This window comes from Podarcis cretensis (genome assembly GCF_951804945.1).
Source record: "Podarcis cretensis genome assembly, chromosome: 7".
NCBI classification, from domain to species: Eukaryota; Metazoa; Chordata; class Lepidosauria; order Squamata; family Lacertidae; genus Podarcis; species Podarcis cretensis.
The window spans coordinates 40,603,861-40,625,842 of record NC_137176.1 but is presented as its reverse complement, the minus strand read 5'-3'; the positions used below and the strand labels follow the sequence as shown (position 1 = coordinate 40,625,842).

The 21,982-nt window shown below is 43.1% G+C and overlaps 1 protein-coding gene across 1 annotated transcript; it reads right to left on the bottom strand.

Annotated features, from left to right (window-relative positions):
- Window positions 1-15,220: 15,220 nt before the first annotated feature.
- Window positions 15,221-21,661, bottom strand: DSEL (dermatan sulfate epimerase like). Its single transcript, XM_079983327.1, has 2 exons — window positions 20,865-21,661; window positions 15,221-20,046 (listed from the first exon to the last, which is right to left on the bottom strand). The coding sequence occupies exon 2, from the start codon at window positions 19,128-19,130 to the stop codon at window positions 15,471-15,473; it is 3,660 nt and encodes a 1,219-aa protein (XP_079839453.1). The 5' UTR covers window positions 19,131-20,046; window positions 20,865-21,661; the 3' UTR covers window positions 15,221-15,470.
- Between the last annotated feature and the right edge of the window lie 321 nt (window positions 21,662-21,982).

Sequence of the window (21,982 nt, the reverse complement as noted above, 5' to 3'; positions counted from 1 at the left end):
TCAGGTGCAAATGGTCCTAAAGTCATGTCCCCAAAAGCAGAGCTTATCCTTCAGAGGACATCTTCCTAGTCTATATTTATATGTTGAGCTGGGTAGGAATAGATAGACTAACTAATCACTGAAAAGATGAACAGTGAGAAATGTTACCAAAAGAAAATGGATTTTTAAACGAAACAACCTCTCCCTATGAAAATGAGCAGTGGGCTATTTCCGTTTTTATTGGAAATGGAAGAAGGTCAAATGAAATGCTTGTAAAGACGGCCAAGGATCTGAGCCAGGCAGCAAAGCTCTGCTACGGCCCCATCAATATTCCAACTCCTACGGAGTACGCCGACCTGCCATCAGTTTAAAGTCACTGTCCCATGCTGACATTTCTCTTGCAAACTCCATGCTGCTTCCTCATCCGCTGTAATTTAGCATGACAGCTTTTGTCTCCAACCTAACTGAAAATTTATAGCAGTTTAGAAACCCAGGCCTAGAGATGCCCTGGAAATGTGCTCCCCTCCCATCTTCAGAGACTTGTTCATATGCGATAACATTTAATGCAGTTAAGCACAATTGTGTCTATTTGTTCGCAGAGTCAGCCCCCACCTTCTCTCTGGAGGAGGAAGAAGGGGGGGAGGTTTTCACTCTTTCTTTCTGAAACTACTCAAATTTTGGAAAACAACCATCAACTATAAATGATAGAAACTTAAATGTGTTGGGGAGGGGGTTCTTTTCAGAATATAGCTGAAATCCTAGAACCATTTATCTGGGGGCAAGACCCATTGATCTCAGTGGCCTGGTTCACTCATCATGCTAAGCCAGTCTAGGGCTTAGGAGATCTTTCAACGTCCTCATTGTGCTGTTGTGCTGTGCTGTGCAGTGCTGTGCTAAGCTAGGGTCTGGTTCAGTGTGTCATCCAAAACTGGGTTTGTGGTTTAAGTCTCCTGGACAAACCATGAGCTGTAATTCATTGGACAAATCTTGGTTACAGCTCATGGTTATTCTGGAGAGAGCCATGAGCTTGGGTTTGGACAAAATACTAAGCCAAATCATTGCTTAGCTCAGCAGCAGGACCACAAGAAAGCAGGAGCAAAGAAAACCACAATCTTCTTTCCTGGAGTCCACACACATTCTTGCATCCCTGCTGCCATGGTTTGGCTTATCGTGATATGCAAACCAAGCCAGTCAGACTTACTTCTGAATAGACATGCATAGGTTTGTGCTCTAAGGGGCACAATACAGACCTATTGAGCATCACTGATAGATACTCATGTGTTCCTAAGAGATGTAAATGAGGATGCAAGTGGCTTTTGTTAATCTTAGGTGATTACAAAGGAAAAGGAGAAGCACCTGCTTATGCAGACAGCCCTGCTAATGGTCAAGCAATGTGCCTGATAGCTGGGGACAGAATCAGAAGCACAACCCTATTCCCCAGTAACCATGAATGGACCCCTACACACCAGTAACATAGAAAGGCAGATTGATATTGTTCTGGAACTCTTTTTCTTTTCCTGCATGACTTGATAACTTTTTGATTGCAGTGTCATCGTTCACTGATCAGTTTGTTTCTCCAATTCCACAAACCATAATCTAACAATACTTTGTCCAGATGTGTGCTGTTAAAAAACCATGACCACATGTATTTATGCTAATGTCTCGATAACAGAGAAAGAAAACAGTGGCTTGGATCTTGAGTTGCTTTTCTTTTCACACAGGTTGCAGTTTCTGTCAACTGTCTCCTTCATATGCTCCTCCCCGTTAAGAATCATATCCTACACCATTCCCTGGAACCTCAGATTTTTGGGATGCGAAGTGGTGAGATGGGAAAATCCTTTTCCATACGGGTGAAGTCTGTTTTGCTCTTAGAAGAAAGGTTTGAGTTCAAGTCAGAAAAGTTAATGTCCTTTGCAGCATATCCCTTTGTAAAAGGTATGTGTTTTTACAGCCCTCTAACCAATAACATTTTGTCCTGATTATGGTCTTGCTTCCCATGCAAGGAGCAATGGTCAAGGGGAAAGAGTATTGTCAGTATGATCCATGCAGCCTGTCGGGATTCACAGAATGCTGTGTAAGATAGTAAGTCTGCAGGCTTGAGTTTGCTGGTTGATGCAACAGGCTGATGCAATACTTTCTATAAGGTGCTGGGTGAGAACGACTCAGCAGTAATGTGCTGACAGTTGATTGGCTGTCATCAGTTTAAAAGGGAAACCTGTCCAGCAGTAAAGGTGGTGGTGTAGAGGAGTGTGATCAGAGAGAAGGAGTCTTCCTATTTGCTTTAAGGTGCAGCCAGGTACTCTGTCTGACTGTATGAACTGCTTCTGTAGATATTTGTATATATTTAGCTCACAATAAATAATACTGCAGTGAAGAACCTGGAACTCTGAGCATTTCTGCTTAAGCACCGCAAGGAATTCGCGACCCAGCCTCCTGTAACTGATGAATCCATGAGTTATTGAGTTGATGTGAGAGCCAACTACATGGACAAATTTGTCCAGTGACTATTGCACCATCTTAATGACGTATGAATTGTGAATCAGCATGACTGATTTTTAAGCATGTACATTCCTGATGGATGGTTTATAGCAATTATGATTTATTTGATGTGAATCTAATTGAGACACACTAAACTCTTTGCAGACTTAGAATAAAATAGCTCCAGTATTCATTCATGACCCTAGCTCTATCTACCAGTCATAAATTCAGTATCGATTCAAGTCATTTTAGTGGCAAAAGGATCCATTTTACACCTCATCCATCACTAACAGCTTCCAAACCACCAACTCCTTTTAGTAGTTATACTTACAAAATAAAACTCTGACAAGTCTAATAAAGATATAATCAATTGGCTATCCTGGAAGCAAAGGATGTTTATATCTTCCAGACAGAGTGATCTTTTATCCGAAACAACAAATATAAAAACAACAGAAGTGACTCACTATTTTTCAAATAATAATTGAAACTGGGAGACTGCAAACAGTATAAATATTACTTTATTGCTTTGTTTACCTATAACGAATTACAAAAACTTCACTAAAAGCAAACTGAAAGAAAGAAAATTGTGGGACTCTGGAGCCCAATGAAAAATAGCCATTATGGGTTTTCACACAAGACCTCTAACTCAGATACTTGTGTCAATAAATTCATTGCCCAAACTTTCCTTAGCTAAAGCAAAGCTTTGTTATCCTTCTTTTTCCCAAATGAAACTCTGAACAACAAAGTCTCTTCTTTCTGAAAGGACTTGGTTATTAAATAGATCACACAAACATCCCAGCCAAAGTCATTTGATTTTGCTTCCATGTGGCTGTGCCCCAGCCCCATAAAAAGGACAAAGGTAGCACAGAATGAGGAAGCAGTGTTGGGGGAAAGAGTGGGGACCAGTTGGGCTTAGCTGTATAAACCTTGCCTTCCTCTCTTGACAGGAGTGGAGGAAATTCCTGCTTCCTTGGCCAGGGCTAGTTCTACCATTAGGCAGAGTTAGGTGGCTACCCCTGGCATATGCTAGTGGTTGGGGAATGCTGGTGAGGGGTTTCCATACCCTCCAACTTTTTGAGAGGGCAAATCGGGACACACACACAGCCCTCCTGCACTATGCCACCACCACAGCCTACTGCTGCCTTATCTTTGCCAGCTCATGCCCTAGCAACCTAAGCCCCCCCCCCTAGAGCATGCACTATATGGCAGCCACATAGGGACATTCTGGGTGAGCATCTCAGTGCCAACAGCAGGCCTGTCTCTCACTCTCTCTGCCACTGCAGCCTTGGTCTCTATGCCACGGCCTCCATCTCCATGCCACTGCCACTGCTGTCACCATACTTCCAGAGGCCACTGCCACTCTTCTAGAAGCTGGCACATTTGGAAGTGCAGCAGCAGTGATGGAAGAAAAATTGGGACATCTGGGATTGCGATTGGAAGCCAGGGCGGTTTCTGTCAATCCAGAATGTCCCACTCAAAATGGGATACTTGTCTGGTATAGGTTTCCTGTATTCACACCCGAAGCTAGTCTGCTATGCCCCATTACCATTGGTGAAACAAGATTCTGCATGCCCCATTGGCTTCTGATCTTGGACTTGTGGGATATCACCTCAGAAAGCAAAATGTCTTAGATGGATCCTGGCCCTGGAGCAGCTGGCCATCAGAAAGTCCAGGGCAGAATGCATCCCTCAAGCAGTAGAGAGAGCAAGGACTAGGAGCACAAAACCCTAAGCCCACTACTCACCTTCCACAATCCTTTGAGCTGGAGCTCAAGAAAACAACCTGCAACAGAAGGTGCACAGCAAATTGTCTCCTGACGCTAGACGAAGTGACCTTAAAGAGACATTGACTCTCTTCTTCTTCTTTTTCTTTTTCTTGGGACTGCGATGAAGGGGAGAATCGAGTAACACCTGAGCAGCATTTATTCAGAGTCTGGTGTTTTATCAGATGCACGAGATTTCATATCACACCTGAAATATTCAGTGTCTCTCACATGACAGCTAGCACTTAAGAGTGTCGGACCCAGGTTAAAATCCCATCTCAGCCATGAAACTCACTGTGTAGCCTTGGGCCAGTCATTGCTTCTCAGCCTAACCTACCTCACAGGGTTGTTGTGGGGATTAAATGAGGAGGGGGGAGCCATGTACCTTGAGCTCCTTGGAAAAATGGGTGGAATATAAATGAAACAAACAAACAAATAATAATAAATATTATGTTGTTCTGGACTTCTTAAACAATAAAGAGACTTCTGTTTTCCCATGCTGATTGTTTGGCTTCCTATTTCTCCTCTCGCATCCTCCTTTACAAATTAAGCCCGCCATGTTGTCAACTGGCTGCAGTCCCATTATAAATGCTTACTGGCACGCATCAAGTTCTTAGCTTGCCCCTGACTGATTTGTATTATACTGATTGATTTGTACCATCCACCCAGGACCTGCAGTGATGTTTCCCGTCATCCCATTATTGGGCTTGGCCTGCTAGATGATGATGCATGAAAAAGGCTTCTGGAGACTGTGATGGGATTTGGCCGGCAAGTAAAAATACACTTACCACCCCAGGCATTTAAATGAGTAAGACTGCCAGGTTTGGTATTTAGTATTCGTATATTGTTGTTCTTATTGATAGTTTTAATTAAAGGATTGTTTTAAAAATTGTTATGTATATGTTGTTGCCAGTGATAGACTTGTGCTATTCTGTAGTAATCCAAACATCCAGAGAATTACTTTTGGTTAGCTAGACATTTAATTTTAGCAATTTACTAAGAATTGCTTGTCTACCTGCAAGTAATCGGATACGGGCACATGTCAAATAAATATTTGGGGTGAAACCAGTCATCCTTCCAGATGAAGTGTATATTGAGCAATTGCCCTGATTTCTTTTCACAAAATATGTACAGGGGTTATATATCACCAATATGTTGTTATCACACATTTTCCACTGTAGTTGTCCATCGCTTTTTTAATCTCAAAAGCTCTGTTTTTATGTAGATATGTTATGCAATAGTGGTATTTAGTCATTGTATCTCTGGTTCAGCTGGGGGAGGGGGCTTATACAGGTGTAGCCCTGCTGAGCTGGTAACTTGCTGGTTGAGCTGGAGAACTTCCACATCCTAATTTGCTTACTCCAACAGATCTAGGATTAGGATTGCACCTTTTACTATCTTTGTTTTTGGAATTGTTTTATGGCTGTGGTATAAATGCTATTAATAAATAGAAATAATACTGCTGAGAAATGTAAAAAAGAGAGCAGAAATAAACAATATTTAGTACAGTTATATATTATTTCTCTACTAGAAAATACATCACAAATATAATCTGTCAGAAATTAATTTTGCTTTTAGTAAAAAAATTTCCCATTACAGACTTATTTATTAAATTCCAAGAGATAAAATATGCAACACCATGAAGTGGTAAAAAACAATCAGAAAAATGAAAGTGTTATCTATGAGAGGTTAAAATAAACCTTTTCAAATGAGAGGTTACCAGTTGACATTGTGTATATGAAACAGAACGTACTGAAATGCTGTCCCTGGAAAACTCTTTCATGAATCATAATTGAGGTGTTTGGTTTTAACGGATGACAAATACTGGTACATCCTTTTGTGTGTTTTATTCCATCTGTGTACAGGTTAGGAAGGTGGGCAAGCTATTTTCTTTTGTGCAGCTCCCATTCATTTCAAAGGGGCCTTGCAGGAGACCTCAGTGGATAGTGTCCAACCATGTCATGGTGTTGGGATCAGCTAAGACTAGCTAGGGATCAATTAAATCTAGCTTAGCCCTGACACCTGGTTTTGGTGCCAAGACTCAAACGATATTCCACCATGTAGCTAATCTTGCTTTTGCTGATATTGTTTCAAGCCTTATTTATTGCCAAAACAATTCCTGGCTCTCTTTCTTTTTTTAAAAAAAGAATAAAAATCATAGCAGCAGCTATGAAACTGGCCTGCTGTTTCATGTTTTCCTCTGAAAACACAGAAAGAGGCCAGGTTAGATTATTTCCACATGATTTCAGTATTCCATTCAGAAGGTCACTGCGATCTTCAGACCTGTTCTGTTGGCAGCAAAATGGATGTCATTCATGCCAGCTAAGCAGCTTTAAAAACATTTCCATTACTTCCCATGGTATTCCCACGGCTTCTATTTCTAGTTGTCAAAGATACATTGCTTCCCATTTGTCTGGCAAAAGACATTATGGAAAGATCTGCATCAAGTTTTCATTTGCTGTCTCATAAGACTGTAGCCAACCTGCTCCTTTCCTCTCAGTACTCACCAGTGACTCCCTAAGTCTGCCTACTCCACAAATAAATCGCTAATGTCTTGTGGATTTTCTTTATTTGTAGGAAATCCACAAGTTTTACTGGGCATCAGGGAAAGATGTCTAATTGCAGTCTCCTTGATCTGAAGGAGGCAAATTGGAAATGCAGATTACATGGACCACAGTCATTTGGAAAGATATCCTTTGGATAAATTGGAAATCAGCCTTGGCTGAAGACTCCCAGTAATAGATACAACAGGGTTCCAATTTGCTGCAAAAGCATATCTGATTCTTGAGTTAGCTGAATATTGATGCTTAGTTATTAATTATTAACTCATTATGGGAATGAAATAACGTCAAAGGCCTTTCTAATGCCTTTTTAATAAAATAAAAAGATAAGCAGTACATAATAATTTGGGATGGCAGAGAAGGCCTTCTTAAAGTGTCTTATTCTCAGAATGTGTAATGCCTCACAAAGGGTGAGATCTGCTTAGCCTCCTCCCTCACTGTTTTTCTTCAACTGAAGCTCTCCTGTTTCGGCAAACACTTCATTTGTCATGCACATGCTTTTTATGCAATACATCTTTGTTTCAGAATATTCTTCATTGTTTTCCTTTCTATGCTGTGGTTTTATTTCTTTGAGGGAAAATGTTCTGTTGGAACCACCCAGACTGATGCAAGGACATTGGCAAACATGTTTCCTAACTAAATACAGGCGACTCCCCACTTACACAGGGATTACGTCCCGGACCCCATGTGCATAAGTGAAATGTGTGTAATTGGGAGGCACCCTGAAGAGTCCTTGTGCCTCATGAGGAGACCCTTCCCAGAGCCCAAGGAGGACATCCTCTTCAGGCTCTGAGGATGATCTTCTCACGATATGGGGGTGCAGTAGGATTTTGCTGAGGCTGCTCATCTGATGTGAAGGAAAACTTCCTCAAGTCAGCTAAGCAACTCAACAAACCCCCACTGAGCTGACCCCTGCAGCCCAAAGAGGATGTCATACACTGCCATAGGTGATTAATGCCACAAACTATAAGCTGTTCTTTGTTACGTTAAAAAAAATTGAAATTTGTGTAAAGGTCATAATTTGTATTTTTTGAAAGGATTCTCTATCCTTTATCAAAGTTACAATGGAAGGCTAGAGAAATATGACATTTTGTCTGGACTTCAGTTTGAAAAAGCTTTATACACCTTTGCCAACCAAAAGAATAGTAACTGGCAAACCTGGAACATTAGATTGAAGAATCAAAAAGGAAATTTCACGCAGTGACAACAATGCTCCAAACAGCTGAATTCATACCACTAAAACAGGCACATCCAACTCTCAGGAGACTGTGAACTACTCACATTATAAAAATACTAGCTGTGATCTACCCATTGTTACTGACAGGCAATGTTGTTGAGCTTTTTAGGAGAGCCAAGGCTATTGAGCTCTTATTTTGGGGGGAGGGGAGAATACGTCACACAATCTACCATAGACATCCTGCGATCTGCCAGTAGATCACGATCTACCTGTTGGACATGCCTGCACTAAAAGACTGGAAAGATCCATGGTACAGGCCTTAGTATGTGCCTCAGCAATGTCACAGGCTCCATTTTAGAAAAAAAAAAAGGAGGCATTGGCCTAAAATCGTAAAATAAACTGTTTATGGGGAAAGCTTAGTATGTCAAACCATCTTCCAAAATATATATAATTTCATCTCACATTCTTCTGTGGGACCTTTCTGAGAAATGCCACCAACCCTATCCAAATTTTCAATGTTTCTTCTGTATTTCTAAAGTTGTTGCCACCTGAATCAAACCCTCAGAATTCAAAATCACTTTTGCTTTGTATGAAATACTATGATGATTAGAGCTCAGCCAAAATTTCTCTGGAGACATTTTTTTGGGGGGGAGAAAGATGATGATGATGATTTTCTAAACCCCTCTCTTAAAAAAATCTGAAAGCCACCATGAAGCATTTTCTGTAAATACTCTTTGTGTGTTTGGTGGCCAACATTCCCCCACCTTGCAATGCCCTAGTGCAAGGTCAAAGGCAATGTGGACTGCCAACGCAGTGACTTTTCCAGTCATTTGTAGTAGGGAGGGAGAAGAATCATGGGGCTGGTGGAGAAAAAGGCTGCTGCCATTGCCAAATGGTGGTCCCACCTCCAAGTGAGAGTTGAATAACTGCTCTGAATGATCCTCCTCCAATTACTCTGCCCATAAATCGAGTGGAGAATACATCATACGGACAACTGTGGGAAATATAAGGATATCACAGTACTTGGATTAAAACAACCAAATAATGTAGAGCAATGAAGACCGATGCTATCTGGTGAAATTGGCACGATTTTTGCCTGAGGCACACTGAGCGGAAGCAAACCACATTCTTCTATAAGCGATGTTTTTGGATTATGTAGAAACCTGCCTTAGTTAATAGGATTTCACTAGATGATCTCAAGGCCCCATCCATCCTACAATATTGAAATTGTTCAACTGATATCTGCAGAATTAGAATGCTTGCTTGTGGAAGGGAACAAACCAGGTTTCTTTATCCATATGAGAATGTATAGATCCCATAGATCCAAGAAACATAACAACCACTTCAAAACTTCTGACATACTTAAAGTTTCCTTTACTTTGCCCCTGACTTTCTTTTGTTCTCTTTAACATATGACCCCACAACAGGCCTATAGATAAAAGATTTATGAGGCTATTCATTCAAATCACATTTGCAAGTTCCACCTTTGAACTAGACTACAGATCATCAATTTATTTAGTGGAAAAACAGATAAACCCTACCTTCCAGCTTCTTTTTTAAAACAACCAAGGGATCTCATCATTTATTTCAAAGTTGAAAAATACAGGGAGGAAAAGTGGGAAGATCATAGATATGTCTGTTTTGACACACGTCCACCCTTTGTAAACCACACTTGGGATGAACACACACAGTACACACACACACACACACACACACACACACACACACACACACAGAGCACTCAATTACTACAAGCATGAACTGAATGAACTAAAAAAAAATTAACTATCACAAAATACAGTGATTGCCACAAAAGTAACTGACTTTCAGAAACTATTAGACAAACTAATGGAAGGTAGTTCTATCACCATCTATTATCCATGATAATTAAATGGAACTTTCATATTAAGAAAAACAACATAATGCATCTTTTTGAAATAACCCTTAAAATCAGATGCGGGGGGAAAAGGTCACAGGCAATAGCTGTTGCCATCATGCCCTGCTGATAAGCTTTCCAAAAGTGTCTAGAAGATCATTGTTCACTTGATGAACCCTTGTTTTGACAAAACATGAACTTTCTTCCAACAAATTCATGTTTTCTGCTATAATAGGAAGAATATTATTGATGAAGAAAACCTGATTGCCAATCCCATAGCATCCAACACAGAAACAAAATAGAAGCCTCATGCAGAATAAAGTGCATTTAGTGTCATTTCTAAGGAGAGACTTCTAAGAATGGAAATCGGACATTTGCGGTACACCTATGTGACTTACACATATTTCAAAATCAAACATGCCATTTAATTTTAAAAGTAAAATCAAAATCATATTTTAAAACACTTGTATTTTTCAAATATGCTATAATACATGGCTGTTTCGTGCTTCCTTTCCTTTCCTCAGGCATGCAAGAAAAATAAGAGGGAGAGGAGACAACAAATGAGAGCAGCTATTCAAGATCAGGCATGAGCACCAGAATCCCAGCTGACATCTTACTTCCCTCCCTCCCAAGCCCTACACCAATATACACCACATGGGGGGGGGCAGGGGGGATTTTAAAATATGAACCATGGAATGCATCCCACCATTATCAGATTCTGCTTCTTTGTACCATCTGGTTGAAAAACTAATGTTCTTCCTTTATACACAAATATTTTTAGGATACAGAAGTATTAGCTCTGAACAGAATTAGAAGTCATTTAAGGAATATTTATTACAAATACTAAAATCTTTTTAAGTACAACCCTGTTTCCATTTTCCTCCACTATTAGCTACCGCCTTGTGATTAATACACCCCCCCCCCAAAGCGGAAGGACGTGGGGATCCAGAATTGGCCCCCACAGTCACTTACAGACTCACTGTTAAAACCATGTTTATGGAAGACAATCTTACTTGGCTATGAGTGCTCGCCAAAGAAGAAGAAGAATACATTCATGCTTCCTTCCTCTTTCCCAAGCAAATAAGTATTCCAGCTTGATCCCACTGTCATTGTTTCTGTTGCAAAGGCACCGTGTGGCCCATTTGTGGAGTGCAATTTAACAATGTTGCTTACAAATCGAACTTTCCCCATTTGTGGTTTTCAAAACAGTGATTTTCCTTCATTATATATCACTGCAGTTGCAGTACAAGCTTCCTTTCTGCCCACCCCTGGGAATATTTACTGGCCAGCAGGAAATTACACAAAAACATTACACAAAAATATGTATGTACACAATGCATGAAGCTAATGACTTAGGTAGGTAATGGATACTCAGGCTACATTGTGCCTTTCAGCCATTTCAAATGCAGCATCTCTGTACAGCAAACCTGTGGGGTGGTGTTCCAAAAGAAGACGGTTCATAATATAAAGTGGTCTGCATTTGGTAGGCCAGTTTGGTAGGTCAGTATTACAGGCAAGCAGCACTGGGGAATTCTGCAGTGACAGGGCCAAGGACTCGCCAGGAGCATAGCCCTTGTTCATTTCAGTGATGGTTCGTTGGAGAAGTTACAATACACATATATTAGAACTCTTTCTGTCACACACAGGCACAAATACACTCTGAGAAGTCACTGCATTGGCTCCCATTTTTCCACTTTAGTACACCAGAGTATGCAAAACATGTCTAGGGAAAAAAAATTAAGTCATTTTGTTTGTTTGAGATAGTCCTTTCACATTACCAAGAGGCCAGGGTGTGCCTGGAGCTGCCCTGATGAGCTGGGTGCTGCATGGGATCATATATCAGTTATGCCATAGAAACACATAAGAAGAGCCTGCTGGGCTCAGACTAAAAGGTCTCTCCAGTCCAGCATTCTGTTCTCATGCTGCTCAACCAGGTGCCCAGAGGAAGCCCACAAGCAGGAGACAAGTACAACAGCATTCCCGTCGATGCTCAGAGTGAATGCTGTAAAGCTGAAGCAAAAATAAAAGCTACTTTCAAATTTCATTCCAGTGTTCTATTTGCCCCATGTTTCAATGTGCTTACTCTGTGGAAAGAGAAGCTACAATTATTGGTATTTTCTCATCAAGGTGAATATTTTAGCGATCACCATATCAAGGACATGCATTACAAACCCTTTCTTGTTTGAAGAATGGCACGCAACACTGTCTCCCTAGCTTCACTGAACTCTCAATTTCCTACCATCAGCGGTGTTGAAAGTATTATCAGAGACCAGCCATTTTGCTGGTTTCTCTCAAATCTTCACTGAAAGGAAATTCTTTGTGTTAAACCCTGATCCTTGAACAAGGCACTGGAAGTCAGCCGAGCAGTTTGAAGAGTGAAGATTCACTTTGGCAATGTCTTAAAGAAAGAAAGAAAAAAGAACCACCTCATTTTGCATATGTTTGATACTAGGATGGCAGGAGAGGGAGAGAGAGAAACAGCCCGGCATGAACGAAAGTGATGATCCAAGGTTTCACTGACACATCAGTGCACATTAATACACTTTGCCATTTCCTTTAGCATGTGACAGTCTACCTAGCCAGAGGACAGCCTGGGAAAGAGAAAGAGGGATGTCAGTCCCTCTTCTAATCCAGGACAAGTGACAGCCAAGTTACGCTCAGTGAAACTGCAACATATCAACAGTTCTATCAGGCTAGAGGCACATTTTGACATAATAATGAACGGCTGGGAATGAGCTACTTTTATCTAGGTCAGAATGAGAGATCACAGAATGTTGCAACATGTTAGTGGAGGACAGGAAGGGTGGAGGGAGAGGACATCACAGCAAAGCATTCAGGATCACCGGGAGAATTTCCTAACAGTGTGAGGAGACAAATTCATTAAATCTCTTGACATCAGCTAATTTTTTGTCACCCAAATGAAAGGCAATTACTCATCTGGCACATTTCAACACTGTGGCACCAAACTCCGATTCTGGTTCAAACAAAGAAGATGAAACATATTTCATAGCAACTTCATTTGTAAGGAAATGCTAGGCAGAAAAGGAGTAAGAAATGGGCGTCTCTGATAGCTAGAGCTTGGTACACACATCCGCAGACATTTACAATAGGCATGCTTCTGCAGAGAATGTGAGAATACAGGAGAATACATTCCATTTTAAAGGCGGGGAGAGGGAGAACTGCCTGCTACTTGGATAGGGGTTAGAATAGTGTGGAAGAGGGTGGCTGCCTTTAAAGATATATATTTTCAGTGCAATTCAAGGAATGATGGAACTGGTTTTCTATACATGAAAATGCAAACAGATTTTGGAAATGGATTAAATATAATCATTCATCATTAACCGGAATTTGACACACAGGTGGAAAATAAACCTATGAAATGAGAAAGCATAAGGTCATCCCAGCATTCTTTACAAATTAATTGTAGTAAAGCCACAATCCTAAACAAATTTACTTGCAAGTGAGCCTGCAATCCTAATCCCACTTCTCTGGCCATAAACCCCACTGAATTCAATAACACTTACTTCTGATTAGACATGTTGGGATTGTCTAAAAGGCCTGTTCCCCCTAACAAAAATCCTGCCTATGCCCATGGCTGTTAGTCACCACTGTGATTTATTATTTAGATTATTTATTTATTATTTAGAAAGTGCCTAGTATGTGCTTGGGGCTGTTTAGAAATTAAAAAACAATTTTAAAACCAACCTAGTCCCTGCTTCCTCCAGTTGGCAATCTGAAAGGTAAGCCCCGTTATATCAGCAAACTTACTCCAGAAGTCAAGAGTAAGAGGTCCTGAGAAATCAGGGTAGTGTTGCACATGTTCCTACTCCTTGAGCAAGTATTTATCTCTGTGATTTAAGAACTGGGGTGTTAAAATATTCTCTTGAATCTGTTCCAGCTGATGAAAGTGGCATTTACTCTCTTCCTGCCACATGAAGATGCTACCACAGCCATCTCGACCCTTAAATCTGGCATTAAAAAGTAAACTTTTTAGGAAAATTGCGGCCTTAGGCTGCAATTTTACACTGAAGTCATTGTGTTAAAAGTCTGTGGAGCTATTCTCCAGTTTGTAGGATATAGAGAAAACTGTGATATACATCCTATTAACCACATCATTAACAACGAATGGATAAATAAATACATTTCAATGAGAAGGGCATCAAATATTGTAACGCAACACCATACATTTTCTCCATTGTTCCCAACAGAGAGCTGGAACTTAATTCAAAGCCCACAAGTTATACTGTGCCCCTGTGAACACCCGATGCACGCTACACACGTCCACACTCCCAAGAAGGTTCATTTAAACTGTTGCATGTAGATTGTGTGGAAAGAACTTGTGGAGAGAGAAGAAAGGTGACTCTAATTTATGTGTGTACCTGCATTGGTCTAATACCTATTAGCACAGCAAAAGAATAGGAAACCTTTGACCCTCCTAGTGTTTTCAGGCTTCAACTCTCATCAGCCCCAGCTAACTTGGGAAGTGGTCAGGGATGGTGGGAGTTGTAGTCCAGCAACATCTGATTCCCCATCCCTGAGAAAAGCAAAACCAAGATGGGCATTGTTGTCACAGCCCCAGTTACTGCTTAATCTGCCCATGGTTCTCCCCATCTATATGTACCTTATTTTTCAGGCAACTGATTCTGCACTCCTGACTTGGTTTCAAGATGCTGAGATGGAGAAGGTTTTGTGCAGATGTAATCCAGATAAAACAACAGAGGACGCCTGTGTCAGAAAGACAATCATCGAGATGGGCTCTGTATGTATATTTATCATTACTTCTGACTATGAATTATTTACTTACAGCACAGTAACAGTAGGAACAGCTATCCTGAAATTACCTTACAGACTCAGATTCCTTACTGCTGAGGAATGGAAGAAACACATGAAATAGTATTAATATGCTTCCATGTCAGTTTGGGTCTTGGTCTCTTTGCTACAGCTGCCAATAGGATGCCAAGATTGTGCCAGTGTGTGTGTGTGTGTGTGTGTGTGTGTGTGTGTGTGTGTGTGATCTGCTTTCTGTCACTTCAGTGATGTCAGGCAATCATAAAACACAGTTTAACTGGCTGGTTAGGTTGACTTTATGGCTTCTCAGCACCGCTGGGGTAGTTAAAAGCAGACATAACATGTCAGTAAATCCAGCCCATGGGAGATCACTGCTGCCAAACGCCAAGTCTGCTTTGCAATACAAACAGTTGTTCATTGAAAACTAGGGCTGAGCCCAACCTCCTCCCAACACTGGCCACCAAATAACCAGCAGATGGCAGTGACACTTGGCAACTCCCTGCCCAGCTGGGATTCATGCCAAGAGCCAAGGAATGTAAGGCCCTGATCCTATTACCCATCCTCTGAGCTATAGTCAGTCCCCATCTGGAAACAAATGCAAAGATTCACACAGCTTTATTTTCAAAGGCAGCAAAAGTAATTACGAGGGGGCTTTTTCTCGTTGTTGTTATTGTTGTTTAGGAAGGAAAAGGGAGGGTGGGGGAAGCTCACCAGACCAAATATCTCATTTCCTTTAAAATAATCTCTCTCTCTGCAAGTGTAACAGACTGTACAGACATTTTACAAGAATAAACCAGCTTTTTGGATTCTTATCTACAAATTGAAGAGCCTGGGGATCCTTAGTGCAAACTACCGCTGACCCGCAGCTTCTAAATCGGTAAACTTTGGATAGCCTAAGCGGTCCATTAGAGTCAAACAGATGTCCTCAATCTGCTTAATTTCCTCATGAGGCATCTCACGTCGCCAAGCCTGGATGCTGGTTGGGGAGACCTCTCCTTCGTAAGGAAGGTAGAAAAGGTTGGTGGATGTGGCAAATAGGATTTGGTTTAAGCTAGCGGGAGACAGAGGGATGCCCAGAAAGGCATAGATGGATTCGGCCACCTTCTGGGGGAAGTTGACTAGGTCTTCGAACTTGAGCAGCCGGTAATTCTCCGGCAGCAAATCCCCATTGAGTCTCAGGGCTGCTGCTGTGTTTGCCAGCCACAAATGGGACATCACAGAGACAGCGTTTGAATTTGAATCGGAGAGTTCCTCCCTCAGCGATTCATATTCAAAAGCATAGCCTGCATTTAAACTACACTTTTCTTTCCTGCCCTCTGCTTTAAACAGCATCGCTAAGCGCTGGGGAACCTTCCTCAAGGAGTAAAGGCTCGGCTGGCTTTTGTGCAGTACTGAGTAGATCCATGCCCGGGGGTCTCGTACTACATAGAGCGCTCTCAAGGAAGGGCCTATGATTTCTTGAAAGAAAGGCAGCTTTAATGTCCAGCTCCCACTGCTCAGGCTAAGCACGGGGCGTGCATTGGGATAAGAGGCTATGTGTCTCCTGAGCTCCCTAATGTAATCTGCATCTTTCTCTGAACTCCCTCTCAATCGGCTTCTTTGCTCTGCTATGGATTCTCTTTTTCTGGGCCGCCGCTTTTTGTCCTGTCTGGCAGCAGGATGCTGCACGGACTTACTTCTGCTGGTTTCATGTAAATGGATATTCTGAAGGTGGAGTTTCGTGTCTTTGACTAGGGAATGCAGCCAGCCCTGGAAGAGCCGGAAACGGCCGCTCCGAACATCGGACGCCTTCCACTCACAGGCATCGACGAAGGAGTCGATCTCAAACTCAGCTTCGGGGACGTCAAGGTAGCCTGAAGGGATCCTGATGTATAGGAAGTCACTGCTGTTGAAGAACAGCTGCTTCAGGATTTCCGCACCTGAGCTGGGCAGGGAGGTAATGACCACATCAGGCAAACTCACAGGGTGTGCCTGGTCCTTTGCTGTGCTGTGCTCCGCACTCATTGCGTCGCTGCTCCACTTTCCGCAGATGGGCTGAGTGCAAGAGCTCCACACATCAACCAGCTCGACAAACCACAATGTGATGACCAGGATGAGGATCCAACGCAAGAGTCTGCTGAAGGAAATGTAAAAGTGCCACTGGAAGGCCAGCAAAGCCAAGCTAATCCCTAAAATCAACCCTGCAATGACATTCACTTTAAATCCAAAAGAGAAAGCGATCCTGTTACTGGGTGCCTCTTTTGCTACAGTTTCGGTGCCCAGGCCAAACCTCGTCACCTTTCCCTGAGTGACTACCTTGGCGTAGCCACCAAAGCCTAAATAGCTGAACCTTGTCCTCAGATTTAGATAGTCTGTAACGACAGAGAGAACTGTTTCTGTATTGTTGACATTGAGAGAAATCTGATACCCTGATCGGGCATCGTCAACAAACCTACAGCTAGAAATATTGACGTACGGCCCATAGAAAATGTAGGCAATCCTTGCTACAGTGGTCTTTGCAGAGAAAGTGACATTTACAAACTGAGTCCAGCGCTTTTTGAATTCGGCCGCCTGCTCTGCCTCTTGTATCCTAGCGACAGGGCTATTCCCATGATGGTCGAACCAAAACATTTTATAGTGGGCATCCCAGACGTCCATCATGGCTCCATTATATTTGCTCATAAATTTATATGGTACGTATTTAAAGTCAATGTCAAGGTTATGAAAAAAGGCACTGATGGAGTCAATGGGAGAGTCCTCCTCTTTCTCCACATGGTCCACCACTAGCAACATTTGAGGATTCAGCAGGAGCAAAGAACGGTACACGCTTTTCAGCTTCATTGCTGATGAGTAGGCAGGCGCTGCCTCACCGCTCACAAACATCATCTCCTCGTGCTGAGATGATGTAATGATCTCACCAGCAGCTTCCCCAACTTCATCCCCAGTCCACTTAAGCCACTGTGTGCATTCCCCAAGCTGACCCTCCCAAGGCTGATTGCACTGGCTTGTGGGAGATGGAGCAAACACCAGGACGTTATTCAGGTGGCTCAGCTTGGGGCCATAGAGGGCCTCGGAGACAAACACCTGCCCATTAGGAGCAAAGGTAAAAGAGTTCTGATCTGGATGTTCATGGCCTGGGTTGAAGCTTCGCCACCCATCAATCCAAGAATAGGGCTGAAAATGGACTATGTCATAGACAGCACGGCCACCCAGCTTCCCAGATTTAAAAGAAACAAAGGTATTTGTCTGAGCGTTTGGCAAACCTGCTCCGTACGTAACTACCCCCCAGTTTGGGAACACATGCATTTTAGGAGTGCCGTAATCAGGTGGAGGGTGGGGAGTTAACCCTGGGTCGTACCATATGTACTCAGTGTGAAGCGTGCTCCACCTCTGGGCAGTGGAGGGCACCATTGGACCATCCTTTGGGCGGTGCTTTCTAATTTGTTGTGCAAGCCAATTGCCTACCCCACTCTTCAGCACAAATTTATCCAGGAAAACCAGCTGGCTTTCGGGGCCGTAAAACCAATTGTAATTTGAATCAGCTATGCCGACAGTCCTCTGAAAGCCTGGCAGAAGGGTAGCGTAGTAAAACCAAAAGTGCATTTTGAGCCAGTGGTTTTCGAGGTTGTTAATCCCAAAGTGGCGCTGCGCCAGAAATATATACTGAGTGATCGATTTGGCGGTGTAGCTACCGTAAGCCACGCCTTCGTCCAAAGAGCCATCGACAATGTGGTTGAGCAAAAACATGGCTTTCTCCATCACGTCCACCACGGCGTGTTTCCAGGCATTTGCTTGGGACTCTAGGTCCCCTCCAGTGACCAGGGCTCCAATGAGCAATGCCAGCATGTTAGTGGCCTGGTGGTTATGAAGAAGTTGCTTGCCCCAGGAACGGACTTTGGAATACTCATACATTTCCTCAGTCACAGCCCATATCTTGGCGAAGTATTTTTGCCTTCTGACATCATCCAATGAGGCATATAAAAAATCAAAAGCGGTGGCAAAGCCGGTTAAGGAGTGGCCCAGAGGAACTTCGTCACCTGGGGCATTCTCCACCAGCCAGTCTTTGTATCCAGCCATTCTGTCCATATATTCTAGCACAAAATCAAAGGCAGCTTTATCTTCCGGGCACAGGAGGCAGTAAAAGGCTAAAGGAGGGAGATTGTTCCCATATATCTCATTCCACTTGGCAGCGAAATCAGCATGCTTGGGGGGAGGGAGGTAGTACGATGGACTGGACAGCATCACTGACACCGCATTTCTGAGGGCTCTGAAGAGGTGGAGATGGCTGGTGTGAGATTTCTGTCTCAGCGCTGGGAGCTCTTCAGCACTAAAATATAAGCTTGGGTGAAGCACGGCCTTTTTCGTCTTATGACTAGTCCTGAAATCATCTAGCCTCTGTTTCTCATACGGATCCACATCCTCTGTAAAAGTCACCCAGTCAGAGTAATTGCTTACAGACTCTTCAAAAGTGGAGGCTGCCAACATCACTAAGGCTAGAAATAAGGAATGTCCTGTAAACATTAGAGCCATGATCCATTAGGCAGTTTCCTCCCTTCGGGCATACACCTCTTTCAAAAAAACAAAACCACTGTTCAGATTTCAAACATGAATCAGACTCGCCAGCGTGGGAAAAATACACTTGAAAGCTTTTTACGCAAACCCAGGCGGCAGTAGCGGAGGGGACCTTGTGCTACTAGGTACACACAGTTCTGAGCTGAAGCGATCAGTTGATACAGCACTGGAAAAACGCTGGCGTGCAGGAGCTTAGACTAGAAACCCTTTGGCCACGCTGAAAAGTGTTTTTTGCCCAGAGGGCTAAAAACAATGAAATCTTTCACTAGCTTCCATGTACATCAGACTAACAAGTAAATTTGATGGCAGAAAGGATGTCTATTGAACCATGAAGAAAAACACATCCAGGGTGTTACTCGTGGAAGTGTTCATATTTAGTTTTGGGTTTTTTTAAAAAAAAATCATTGATTTCTTCTGTTGTGATAGGATGGCACTGATAACAATGCATGTACAGCAAATGAGGAAACAAATTGAATTTAGTGCCAAAGATATGAACTAATGAGTTCAAGTTGCCCTCTTCTGTCCCGTTCTCTCCTAGTTCACACACATCTGCAGAAGTTTGTCCTTTATTTTGGTGGGGAAGGGATACTCAGCAAAACGTCTCCATTGGCCAATTTTGGCAGAGCTGCCATCCTTCTTGCACTTGCTAACCTCCAGTTGTGAAAACTCTGTTGGGTTTGATGATCGTCTAACAGACTCGCTGCTTTCATGTCGCCTTTCATTATCTTCAGGTCCTCATCAGTCTGCGAAGCCAGACCCTGTCTCTGAGTTTCAATTAGTTCTATTGCCTCATCACAAAGCCAAATTAAAAATACGAAATGGGATGCACAGATAGCTGGCTCTGGAATCTGTTCGCTTTGCATGTTGATCTCCTCTGTTAAAAGAAACAGACAAACATGTGTCCTTCAAAATGTACAAGAAAAGTGTTCATATGATAGCCAACTACTGGTTTTGTTTTTTAAAGATCATCTCACTGTAAATAGTTTTTCTACATATTCATGTCAGAAGTAATATGATGTTAACTTTTTAACTGTTTTTAAAATCTACTTTTTAATATATTTTACTTCTAACTGAATAAACTGTTCAGTATTCAGAAAATCTCATAAATTGATGTAATGCTTCATTTAGTAAAGCGCTATTTTACTAGTTAAGCAAAATAGCCTTCCTTCAAAAGCACAATCTGGACTGCTATTTGCCTGTCATCTTCAAACATAACAGAACTAACAAAAGTTGTTGTTGTTTTAACACCAAGCTGTTCTACAATTAAGACACCCATTCATGTCTCTGTACACTGCAACCTGCAACACAAACGGCTTTTTCTTTTTCAAAGGCAAACTTTACAATTAAAAAATCCCGCAATGCAATCACTGTGCATAACTGTGTACATTTTGCATTTCGCTGCAAAAAAAGTGCCCCCATCCTTTCTTCACCTGTGACTTACTAATCGAGATAGTCCCTTGCAAGTCACTAGAGGGCGCTATGAGCCAATTAGTATACCCCCCAAATACATGTCTCCGGGCTGAAGAAGTTAGAACAAGTTTTTCTTTGCCAACAGCTGCAAATATTTAAAAGTCATCGCCAAAAGGAGGTCGGCCGTACAGAACCAAAGAGAGAGAGAGAGAGAGAGAGAGAGGAAAAGATCTCATGCTCTCCCTTTACATTGTTTAACAAACGTTTTTAAGAAAGACGTACCTTAGAAAGCAGCCTACTTTGGGGGTCGGGGGTCGTATCCCATCAGCAATGATGCCAGTATATCAAGGGGAAAGAGGAGTAGAACTATCCGGTTGCCACATCGCTCCTTTCTCTTCTTCTCCCCTCCTCTTCTAGCTCGATTTGCATTCGCCCGGTTTCGTTTTAAGTAGCGAAGCCTGAACTTCAGCTGCCCATCTAAAGGCTCTGTCCCCAGATCTGGGTGCCGCCTGTCATTTCTCCCGTTCCCATCCTTTGCTCTCTCCCCCCCTCCAAAAAAGAAAAAAAGTGCAATGCCGCTGCTACTACGTCTGAGTTCGAACTTCCATCAAGCCAGCTCCGAAACGACTTTCCAAATGGGGAAGAAGGCAGCCAGTGTCAACCAAGAGAAAAAGTGGTCCTGCATGCAGAGCAAGGGACTCTTCTCTTCCTTTTTCTCGAGGAATCGCCACCAGCAGCCTGGAGCCGTCTTCCAGATGCAACTCCTGCAAAGAACTTGACTCCCGCCGCGGCGATCCCCGGACGGGGGATGCTGCTCGACCCAGGGAAGACTCCGCCGGAGGCTTCTCCGGCTGGGACTCCGCCGCGCTCCTTCCCGCTCCGGCTGCTGGCTGGCGGCGGCACCGGCGTCTGGCTCCTTGGCTCAGCTCCGCCGCTGCGGTCGGCAGTTCAGGCAGCCGAGAAAGCAGCAAGAGCCGAGGCAGCGGCGGCGGCGGCGGCAGCAAATCTCTCAAGCCAGGCGGAGCGAGGGCGAGTCTTGCCGCTGCCTTCGCCAGAGCAGGAATGTGCTCATTTTCAGCTCGGCTTTGTAACGCCTGCTGGGCGCCCCCGTCCCACTGAGCATGTGCAGAGGCCGCGTGCACATGCTCCGCACCAGACGGTGAAGCCGCTGCCCTTAGCCTGCCCTGAGCTCAGCTCGTGCAAGCTCAGGGGAGGAAAGGAAGGTGGCTGGGGGCAAGACATTGGAAATGGGGGTGGGGGGAGGTGGGATCAGAGGTGTTAGGAGGGTGAGAAAAGGTGCGAGCGAGCGAGTCGAGAGGGGTTATTGCTTTGATCTAAAACCCCTTCCCGAATGTTTATGCAGGCTGAGATTTAACAGCCTCTCCAGGGTTAAGTGGAAA

Excerpts from the sequence above, each read along its gene's own strand:
- DSEL (XM_079983327.1), bottom strand. The coding sequence starts at position 19,130 with ATGGCTCTAATGTTTACAGGACATTCCTTATTTCTAGCCTTAGTGATG.